This window comes from Vidua macroura, chromosome 1 (genome assembly GCF_024509145.1).
Source record: "Vidua macroura isolate BioBank_ID:100142 chromosome 1, ASM2450914v1, whole genome shotgun sequence".
Taxonomy (NCBI): Eukaryota; Metazoa; Chordata; class Aves; order Passeriformes; family Viduidae; genus Vidua; species Vidua macroura.
Genome location: NC_071571.1, coordinates 83,435,188 through 83,447,291, shown reverse-complemented (window position 1 = coordinate 83,447,291; position 12,104 = coordinate 83,435,188). Strand labels below are relative to the sequence as shown.

The 12,104-nt window shown below is 37.0% G+C and overlaps 1 protein-coding gene across 2 annotated transcripts in view; it reads left to right on the top strand.

Moving 5' to 3' along the window:
• Positions 1 to 12,104, top strand: part of ADCY2 (adenylate cyclase 2) — a 204,211-nt gene that overhangs the window by 93,937 nt on the left and 98,170 nt on the right. For both annotated transcript variants that reach the window (XM_053971425.1, XM_053971419.1), the window contains one exon: positions 4,802 to 4,951. In XM_053971425.1, coding sequence (XP_053827400.1) covers positions 4,802 to 4,951 — 150 coding nt within the window. The remainder of the gene's footprint in view (positions 1 to 4,801; positions 4,952 to 12,104) is intronic.

Sequence of the window (12,104 nt, the reverse complement as noted above, 5' to 3'; positions counted from 1 at the left end):
GTGTTGGGCATTAGTGCACGGTGACCAAGTGAATAACTAATTTACATGGCAGCTAGGTGTTTCCTTCTAAAATGCTGCTTTTCAGTTCTACCCAGTGTTTACCCCATTGTTTTTAGCTGAATTATATCTGACTCTAAAGCTCTACATCTTCCAAAGCAGCACAGACTTGTTCCATTACTTGGCTGGTCACACCACAAACCATCACATGAAAGATCAAATGAAGGGAGAGACAATTAATCTTTGAAGAGCTAAAGAATTTGAATTTAGGCAATGACATAAGAATTTTTTTTTCTCTAATTTCCATGCAGACATCATAAATGATAGCAAATTTTGCCCACCCCTCAGCTTTCATGTCCTCAGTTTTCTTATCCAGAAGAAAAGTGAAATTTAACTATTGAAAAAAATTGTTAATAGTGTGTGTTGGTTTTGTTGTTGTTGTTAAAAATTCTGTTCATGCAGTATTTGGGAAGGACATGTAAAATATCTAAGAGGAAAGAAATGAGGCAAAGTAACTCATAAACTGGAAGCTTTCAACGCAGGGAAAATCTATGGAGGATTCTAATTTTTATATTCAGTATTTGAACAGCAGTTTCTAAGATATTTAACAAATTATTTATGCTTCAGTCAGAATTAGCAATCTTTATTATAATTCTTCTATTTTTATATAGCATAGTACTTCTTTGTGTGTGCATACCTTTGTGGGTACTTTTCATCAGTTAGCTTATATATGATGCACTACATTTTTTGAGCAACTCAGTGAACTGTAGTACTCTCTTGAGAAATTAGTCATAGCTACTTTACTTTGTCTTCATTTGCTTTTAAATACAGTCTATTTTGATAGTGAAGCGCTAGACATCTGATTACTTGATATTCACTGATACTGAAAAAATACCTGTGCTTGAATGTAAAATTTCCCCATTGCCAGGAAGCACACAGAGTTTTCTGTAGGTCAGAACAGACTGAGGAGACGTCAGCCACGATTATGTTCCTTAAGTGATTAGAGATGCTTCCTGGTGGTATCTTGGTGTTCCTTGTGTTAATTTTTGACTCACATTTAGATCACTTTTTGTAGACATGGAATTTATTCATTGATGAAACAGAAACTTCAGCACAGTGTACAATTAATGGATATATCTGAAGGGATGCAGATGGCCCACAAGATAGATTTGCCTCTCCACTCTGACTGTACAGAGAGATGGGAACTTCTGCTGTGTTGCTCAGTGTTTCCATATGGTGAATTGAGAGGGAGCTTAGTAGAATTTATGTATACTGTGGGTTTTTGGGGTTTTGGTCATACAGTGCCTGTTCGTAAAGGGTGTTATCCCAGATTGCATTTCAAACCAGAACAGGTGTGAACCAGGTTTGTGCAATACTGTCTTTGAGGTCACTCTGGTCTTTTTCTCCTGTTGAGTTACCATCATTATTTACATTTTTTCCACAGCTAAGGCTTCTCCTCTTGGGAGAAATCCCTAACCATGTTGTGTCATTGATTCCTGAATTCCCTGCAGACATTCTCAGCTACAGTTTTATCTGCATAGTTATCAGAGCTATCACAGAAAGATGGAGAATTTTTTACCAGAAGATCCACCACAGCTTTTCTTATTATCTAATACACATCTAGGGTTGGAGGGAGGCAGGAATGAGACAGGAAAAAAAAATAATGGGGGAAAAGACAGTGCAGAGTTCTACCCTAGAGAATTGACAAAGTAGAAGATTGGTCTGACTCAGGATTTCATCCAAGTGCTTTGGTACTGGTAGGATTCACATCATGGCATCTTCTCAGAGCAGGTGCCTGAACAGAAGAAATCTTTTGTATGGTTGCATATTGATTAGAGTAGTTGGTTACAAAGTGGGAAGCTCAGTTAAGTTTTTTGGACTGAGGAAGACTTTGAACCTGTCTCTTCTGGGAGAATGCCTATGAGACCTTAGAACAAACCTGGGATGGAGGTTGTGTCTAGCTCATGTTGAAACTGGGCTGCAATTCAGAGGAAAACGCAGACTTGGGAGGGGAGAGATATTCAGCAAGAAGTATATAATGTTGCTTATTTTGTTTAGTAATGTTAATTGCACTTGCTATTGAACTCTATTGGCAGGATGCATTTTACTCAATAGCAGATATATTCACTTAAGCCACAATAAAAACAGGCAAAAAAATCTGTTTAGAAACCAGTTCATCCATTTCTTGATTTTTTTTTTTTATATTTTATCCCTTAATGACAGATTTCCGAATGAGCTCCATGCTAGCCTAAAGAATCAGGGTGTTCTAAACACAGTTTCTACCTGCATATTCACTTACACATTTACTTGTTAGATCTACATTAAGTATGGCAGTGGCTGAGATATCTTGCACTGTCTTCCAACTGCTTAATTCAGGTACTGGAAGCCATTGCAGAGCTTCATGTGGGCTGAATTACCCCACTGAGTATCTGAAAAGCCTGGTTAATTAGCTTCCTTGCCTGTCACTCACTCGTTTCCATCTATTTTCTCACTTCAGCTACTTCAGTCATAAAACTGTAATTTGTTTTTCTATGACTGTGAAGATGATACTCATAATTTACTCCTCCATCTACCCATTACAGAATATTTTTTAAAAAATTTGATTGATTATATTCCTGAAGTTTTGCTTAAATGGTCTATGACTTTAGGAAGCTGGACAATTCATTTAGTGTGTGTGCAGACTTTCAGCAGTGACATCTACCTAGAGATTATGACAGCACACTGTCGATTTCAGTTCAGTTTAATGATAATTTCATTACTAAACCTTCATGCAATGTATCTCAGCATTTTCTATGCCCAGCAGTCTTTATTTTCAGGCATTTTTTTCCTAATTCATAATTTCATTTTAAAACCCAGCAACAACTGCCAGTTGGAAGACCCTTACCCCTGTACTGTGATCGGTCACACAAGATTTTTGTTCACTAATCCATGTCTGCTGACATCAAAGCAGAATTGAGCAATTGTGATTTACAAAGAAATATAAAATATTTTAAGGTCAAATGTTTTGCTATACACCACAATCTCATGTGTTCATGGCTTTTTTTTTAGATCATTGCCTGTTGTGAAATGTTTAATTTAAACTACTTCTTATTTCTGTACTTCATAACAGAAGTTCTTTGGAGAAGGTGAAATATATAGATTTTTGCCATTGTTTCTAGATTTATCTATTTTAGAAAAAATTAAGAACTCAGATGTTGCTTTTAGAAACATTACAATGCCATGATCTTAAAGCTTTAGGGACAGAAAAAAAGTTCCACCGAACTGAAAACATTGATCATTTTTACAGTAAAAGTGAATAGCTCCTGCCTTTAGCTTTGTGGAGCCATGAAAGGTGAGATGTCAGAAATGTCACAGATGGAGGAACAAGTATTGCATATAATGCTGTTAAAATGTGTGAGGAAAATAAAAGCATATATTTAAATCTTGCATTTTAAAGTTTCCATTTATTAAAGAAACAGTAAAACTCCATGGGAGTTTTTTTGTGAATAAAATGTATTCCACAAGGATTTCTGTTAATAGGACAGTATATCTTTTTTCTCTGAACCACCATAACACACTGCTGGACTTTTTTTCTGATCTCTTTCACTACTAGCAATTCACAAAAGATTGCCTGGTACATAGGTACACCAAAACCAACCCATGAATGATCACCAGGGAAATCTATCGTAAACTTCATTATTAGATTAGCTGTGGAGAATTAACAAAATTTTTGCCCCCTTTCTTCCTCCTTTTCTTCCAGACCACGAGTGCTACGACATCATGTAGTGCTTGTAATCCAGGGTATATGATACACTAGGGCCTCACAAGTAGAGACGATAGAGACCTGCTCTGAGCAGACTGCAGCTGTATCTCAACTTCAATTTAATATTATCTTTATTATTACTTTTATTATTGAATTAGGAATTGGCTTCATTACTTTACTGTGTTTCTTTTGCTCTGAGTGAGCTAGAATGGATAAATGTGTTTCTTTTATTTGCAGCAATAAGCTGGGTAGAGTTAAAAGTATTAGCATCACCACATAATATTGTATCCTTTCCAAAGGTCAAGTGCAAAAAATGCCTGGATTTTTAAAGCAAACTTATTTCTCATGTTTGTGGGTTGTTTCATGCAGAGGGCATCTGATGCTGCAAGTGTGACCCCCAAACTTAAATCTTTTAAGTTCTGTGTTTTAGGCAAATGTAATTTTTTGGTAGTAAGGAAAAGTATATTCTAGTAGACAGCTGTCAGAGCTTACTCCTTAAACACTGCTTATCATCACCAAGGTTACTATTTATAGCTGACTGACGGATAGCAGTGGATCAGGCTGAGGTAAAATGCAGGTCAGGCTTTTCATGTGTGTAGGTGAAACTTTTCACCCCTTAATCATATGGCACTGCAAAAGAAAATGTTGCTAAAAGAGCATAGCAATAACATGGCTTCCAGTATTGCTATTAGGAGCTGTAGCTATTGTTTTACATGAGTAGGTGATGATCCCACCTAATTAATACTTAGCAGTGAGCTCTAACATGAGCTGAAATTCTTTTTTCAGAAAACGTGTACCTCATTGAGTGGGCAAACATGTTGTTCATTTTCATTCTGGTTTAAACCTAAATTAAAAAAGTATCCAGCCTAACTGATTCTGTCATTCTGTTATTGCTTGGGATGTTGCCACAAATTTTAAAGGCTTTTTGAAAGGTTAACCTTGGCTAGAAACAAACAAAAGCCGAATACGTAACTGCAGCAATCATTCATTGCAAGCTAGGAATAATTTCTGTTAATACATTTATATAAATTACTTGACATTTTATTTTTTTTATCCCCCTAGATATTGGCAAATGTAATAATTTTTATCTGCGGGAACTTGGCCGGAGCGTACCACAAACACCTCATGGAGCTCGCACTGCAGCAGACGTATCAGGACACGTGCAACTGCATCAAATCCCGTATCAAGCTAGAGTTTGAGAAGAGGCAACAGGTAAAGGAACACCCCTGCCTGGGTCTGCTTTTCTGTTTGCACACAGTCCCCCTATTTGTCGCTACGTAATCCAGCTTGTTAATGGGAAAACACTTATTGAATTACTTAAACTTCATGAAATATGCCAAGTCTTTTGAACATGGTTCTGCACAATTTCCATCTGACTGTAGGAAAGTGTTACGGTTATTTCTGTTGTCAAAATATGTTTTTTTCTCACTTGTTCTATGAAAATATTTTATGATAAAGAGAGTTAAAACCACTGTATAGATCCTGTTTGCACACTGTCTCTTTTGTTGTCCTCATGGAATGAGCTGTGAGATGTACATGTGTGCTTTTGGGAATCTTCAATTCTTCATGCCCAAGACCAGTCCTGCAAATCAATGCAAGGAAGATATTACTGCACTGTTTTTGAAAAATATTTGAATCCACAATACTGATGAATCATGTGATATAGTTCTAGAGGTCAGGTTTGTTAAGAGGAGCTAGGGAAATTGCATAATGATACTGTAATTTATTGCAGCAGTTGAATAAAAGAATTCTCTGATTGCTTTATATAGTTCTTTTTCTCTTTGCAAGTTCTGTACAGTGCCTATCATCCTGACAGATAGGTGCCTCATTTATGGGAATTTGAAATACAAATCAGTTCATCAAGTAGTAAAGAAGATAGGTGCATTTTGCTTTGAAGGTCACCAAGACTCAAACTTCCATGAACTGTTAAGGATCGGAGAATAGAGACACTGACAGGTGTCTGTGGTCACAAAAATGTTTGTGTGTACCTTGTGTGTCCCAGCTGACCTTAATTGTCATGTCTGTCTCACAAATGCCTGTATCTGCTTTAAATTAAGGTTTTCAAGATCCCTCACCAACACTTTTTTCTTAAAATAAGCAAATGGGAATTCCACACCAGGACTTTACCAGGTCGTGTGTTCAGAGGGCTGCCCTTATTCTGCTGGGCACTTGGCTTGCATACTGGCTGAAGTTGCTACAAAACATTTCAAGTAATCTTAAGGAGAACAGTTTACAGTAAAAGCAAGTTTTGATGATTAGATACAAAATTTGCGTAAGGTGCTATTGCAGGAAAGGTTTGTAAGAGCAGTCACTTATGTTTGCACCTCTGCCTCCAAAGCTGTGTGCAGGGAATGGGTTGAGCTCAGTTGTAAGGGCCTGAGTTTCTACTACTGGTAGCTTTTCCCTCCAAGAATAGGAAACACACTGGTTTATCTGCAAGAAGCAGGTGAGTTGTGTTACTGGACAATGAATTCAAAGAAGTAAGGATGCTTTTTTTAAGAAAACTGTACTTAACAGCAGACATGGTTCTAGCTGATGTTCTCTGCAAATGTGTATTATTTTGCTAAACTTTACTAGTTTCTATGGAAAGACATAAATAGGTAGCTTTGTTGTACTGTCACTTCTGAAGGTCTTGCAGAAATGATTGAGAACCTGATAGTGAAGAGAAGCAAAACTACCAGGAATTCTGTGACAGATACTTCCTCTTTGGGGTTTGTAGTATTTATGTTTTAAAAATGCTGTGTCCTAGCAAGATGGAAAGAAGCAAAAAACATCTTTCACTGATAAATGTTGTTCTTCTTATTGAATAATCAAGGAAACTATACATAATCTGTTACAGATATATTTAAGTGTGTGTTATCATGTTTGTGTTTTGATAGGAAATAATCTATCAAATTATTTAAGACATCTACACAGCCCTAAGTAGTATATTGCAGGGCTGGATTAGTAACAGGTGGTGTCAATGTCTTATTGAAAAAGTCAGGTATTCTGTGGAAGTCAGTGATCTTTTAAACCTCCAGTGAGCTCAAAAAGAGCTCATTAGCTCTTCAGATCTTCTTCTATAGATTTCTTTGGCCTTTATCCCCTCAACCCCTTAATACATGGCTCTTATCTCCTGTCAAGTTTTTTCCAACCAAAAAACGAAGACGTGTACCTCCATATTATCACACTTAGGAACATTAGGTATTTAAATGTGAAAGGGTAAAATGACGATTCATTTCATAAGGTAGCTTTTTTTTTTCCTCAGGATTAACACACGTCTTTGTTTACAGACAGTAGTTTAGAAGTGGATGTACTTTAGTCTGCTTTTAACACTGGTTGTTTTGCCAAGAAGATACAAAAGATCATCCACATTGTTAGTATTCAGGAAGCAAGTCAATCATATTGGTGACTATTTTTAGAGAATGGGGATACAATGAAACAGTAAGAGCACGGTGCATTTTAAAAAGCACTGGTTTTGATCAAAGCCTTTATTAGCCTGTAAAAGGTTGTAGCATGACCCTTGATTCTACATCTCTGTAACAGGAAAAAGAATTAATTTAGTTTAATTTACTTTACATAAGCTACTTCTGTACAAGTGCAGAGCGTAGGATGTGCTTCTAAATGGTTAGGGCTCCAGGTCAAATTTGCACTTTTTCCCAGATCGTGGACGTCACGTATTTTATAATTGTTTTCGAAAAATGTAAAATTTATGTTTCAAATTATTCTGTGAATTTCCTTTTATGTTATTTGAGAGAGAGTAGGCTCATACAAATGTAGACTACTGTTGTTTTTCAGTTATTGGGGTTTCTTTTCTGAGTCTTTGAATAGCGTTTTTGAGAACCCCATTTTGATAGATCAGTAGATAAGTATATTAAAATACCACTCAACAATTATGCCAAAGAACTCAAGAGAAGCCCCAGATTCATTGTTTTTGAGTGAGACCAATGTGCATTAGAATCTGGTGAAATGGTGGGAGGGGTGTGTATACTGAGGTAAAAGTTGGACACACTGTACCCACACCACTGTGTATTTCTGCTGTTGGGGCACAGCGAGGCTGGCTGCCCCCAAAGGGATGGGAACCTGCGGGTGGTGACACCTCTCAGCAGGGCAGGGGCCACTTTTGAGCTCTTGTGGTGAAAAGCAGTAATTTCAAAGCCCACTTTGGTGTTTCTCACACACCTTTTATGTCTTTTTAGAGTTTATAAAAGAGAAATGTGGAACTATTCTGACCTCTTTTTAATTTGCAGCCTTATTCCAAGATACGTATTTAAAATAGCCTCTCATAATGTTATTTGTCTCCCTGATAAAAGTCTGGCTGACAGTTTGTAGGGGTAATGACTCACTATTGCTGAGTGCAAGATCTTAACGCTGACAGCAGTATAATTGCTCCTCTCTCTCTTCTGGGGCTTTGCATCGTGAGACACAGGAATATACACTGGGAGGTTCTTGCAACATTGCAGGGAGGTGTTCATAAGGTGTTGGTGTTCAGTGAGTTCTCTGAAATGCTGTCTTTGAGAAGGAGGCAGTATAATGATGGTTTTAGAAACAACACTCAGGGAGTAGATGAAAATGAATGAGGTTTCAAATCATTGAGTGGGATTTTAATTTTTTCACTGAAACATGGTGAAGCAATGCCATTCATTAAAGGAACCGAAATACTTAAAAATTGTTTTTAAATTAATCTAAACAGAGAAGCCTCATACATTTGTGAGGCTTAAGGCTGTTAGTAAAGAACAGAAACATTGAAATACATTATTTGGAACTAATATATGAAATGTGGATTCCTGCAAGTTTAATTAATGCATTTTAAAAGGTAAGCTACTAATATTTTCATGAATATACAATAATTTTTCTAAGAGCTCATTTTCCTTTTACTCATCGCTTCAAGGCTAGTAAATGAGAAAAAAACAAAAACTAGCGTTGGTCTTTTAAATTTTAGACTCCATTTATTACTTCAGCGGTGTTTGTGTGCAGATGTGTCAGTCCTTTCTGTTAATCAATGTGTCAGTACTAGAAATAAAGGCTGTTCTGAGGAAGTGTTGAATTTTGCATGGTGGACCCTGGGAAAGATGGAAAGAATATGCAAATAGAAGCTGGACAGGGTTCACTGAAAGGCTACCGGGGTACTTAGTGGACTGCTGGTCATGACAGATGATGACACTTGGGGAACTCAAGGTATTTAGCCTGGAGAAGAAAAGGCTTGGAGACGACAACCAACATCTGCCTAGTACCAAAGGAGCTTACACAAAAGGTGTGGTCAGATTTTTCTGAAAGGCACACAGTGAAAGGATGAGAGACAATAAGCTTGAACTCTGACAGGATAAATCCTGGCTGGAAGGAGATAAAAGATTGTTCCCCAAGAGAAGGGTTAAACACTGGGAAAGACTACCTGGAGAGATGCTGGAATCTGTGAGCAGGGAGATTTTGAAGTCCTAATTGTATCAGATCTTATGCTTCAATTCTTGTGAGCAAAAGAGAATTTTTGCTCACATGTGATATATGATAAATATAGAGCTCAGAATCTCATTAGGCTAATTAAAGTCTTAACAATCTAATGAAAATACAAAAAAACCCTAGTTACAATAATAATAACAGTCACAGTCCGCACTAATTAACACAAAGAAGCATAAATATAGCTAAAAATGTTATGCAAAATATATTCAAGTATATCCCCCTTTTTCTCTGGTATTACCCTCAGTCTTCTGTAACCATGTACCCCCACAATACAGTACTGCCATTGCCATGGGCTTTGTACTGAGTTTGCAAGGCCCCAGGGTTAAAGCTTAAAGCTTTTTTTTTTTTTTTTTTAACTTCCTGGAGCTTTATTTTTACTTAACTGTAACAGCAGTATTTCTAATGACAATGTGGTTATAGGTAATTAAACTTACTTTTCTTATGACACAGCACAAACATAGATATTATATAAATAATAGTAATGAACAACTACTCTGTGAAAAATGAGATATTTACAACTTATTTATAAGGTGGAAAACCGCAGACCTGACATGATGGTGGAAGCCTTAAGAAATGAACGCACAGAATGAGGGAGGAGCAATACATGCACGTGATGATTGGAGATGGTACACAGTCTGGGCACTGCAGATTCCAGATCTATGACTGTATAGATCTATAAGATCTACAAGTGACCAGTCACCACTAGTCATTTGAATACAGACCTGGACCTGGACACAAGTGTTTTTAGGGTGAACAAAGCAAGAGCATAGACTTGCAGACCAGCAAAAAAGAGCAAGGTATAAATGTGTGTGATCAGATATCTAAAAAGTACTGCAAAGAGATCCTAGATTGAGGAAGAAGTAATCATCAGCATTAACATCAGCATCATATTCCTCCTCATAAAGGGTTTCAGATGCTTATGACTTGCTGAAAGTCTTTCACCACCACTGCCAGGCTGAAACCCATCCACATTAGGACCCACAGGAACAGTTAAAGCATGAGACTTTTTTACCAGAAAAAAGGTTGTAAACTAAGAAGTGTATGCGTAACAATTTAAACCATATTATTATTACTAGGACTTTGCTTTGTTAATATAGAAGAATTTCTTTCTTTATTGTTTTTTTTTTTCTAATAATTAGAGCAAGAGTAATACTGATACTTGAATTAGACTGTTAAGGTTTCAGTTATGCTATAAAGAAATGTAAACTAACTAGAAATTCTTAGCTTTAGATGTAGGTATGTGTGTGTGTACATTATCAGGCTTTTTGCCTTTTAGTCAGTAAACAAGATTTTGGGTATTATGCTTCATGTGTCCTTCTGGATCCTGAAATGAATGATATCAGTGTTACTAAAGCAGAAAAAAGGCGCTTCACAGCAAGATGTCTCAAGTTCATTAGGAAGATGTAAATGCTGGTGGTTTGAACCCCCTTCCTCTTCAATTTTATTCCAGTTAAGTCTGTACACTGCTGTCCCCCAGTCCTGTTACCCAGAGGGATTGTTTGTCCCACAGTGTCAGGCCTTAGGTACTCCCAGAGCTAAGGCAATGCAGTGAGGCAGCAGGCACGTGGCCACAAGACAACTGCTGCCACAAGTAAAAATCAGGCAAGGCAAGCTCAGAGAAGGCTGGAGACCCAGTGTCGGATACAGAGCTTGTGATGTTGTGGTAAAATTTTATTTTCTGGCTACAGAAGTCCTGAGCAACTTCATCTAATTTTGAAATTAGCCATGTTTGGAACAAGATGTGGGACTATGAATCTCAAGAGGTCACTTCCAACCTGAATTTTTCAGTGAGTCTCGGGTTTTCTTTAATGTCTTTCCTATAACAGAGTGCTGTGACATGCAGTAATACTATGATTTCAGATAGAAAGAAATGAAAAGGTAAATATCACTTTGACTCATATCCTATAATTGCAAATGAATGTTTTTTGAATCAACAAAAAGTCCTATCAGGTGCTACTGAAACTTTTTCCAAGTTTCTCTTACTGACTTTGCTTGCGGAAGTAATACCAGGAATAATTTAGCTATTTTTGCTCCTAATTATTGATAAGAATAATAGTAATTTTGCAAGGGGAATATGTGTTTGTTATGAAAAGTTGAGTGATTTGATAATCAAATAGATACCCATTGTTACTTCATTTTGTTCAGGTTGTCCAGTCACTGAAGAATTTGAAATAGACTAAATAGTCATGATGATACTACAAGAACAAGAGTCTGCAATTACTTTTCCCCCAAGGCTCAATATTTACTACAAATCTGAAACTTTAATTCAAGTTTTATGTCATAACCAAGAGCTGTAGATCAAAAAGCTGTAACAAGGTAGGATTGAAAGGTACAGAGGCTGACATACAGAGGTATACAGAGGTATGCCTGGCTGACCAGAGCTTTTGTAAAAGGTAACAGAGGTAAAAAAAGGTGACAGAGGTAAAAAAGATCTTCAGGTCCTTGCCTGCAAAAAGATCGGGTACTACATTAGCAACCTGCATTTTGCTTTTATCTCTGGAGTTATTCTTTCATAATACTTCACTACTTAAAAATTGCTTAGGAGCTTCTACTCTGTGGAGATGGAGAAGTGAGGAGGGTGGTTGGCAGCTTTGCATTTTACTACTGTGAAAAACTCCAGAGGTCCAACAAGTGCAGGATACTTTCCTTGTGGTGCTTTTTCAGGGATCTGGGAAATTACCTTGAAATTTATAGCAAAACACTACTGATGGATGGCCACTTTAACTAAGCATTATTTTCCCAGTTTTTCTCTGCTGAATTGTTTGTACGAGCTATGAGAGACTCCTTATGTAGAAATAAGGCTTTGTCGTGTTTTGAAGTGTTATAAAATGTGCCTTTCACCCCAGGGAATGTATATTTCACTGTAAGGGGAAGAGATGCCAATATTGTAAGTCTAGTTATTTATATAAAGACACTCATATTGTCCACA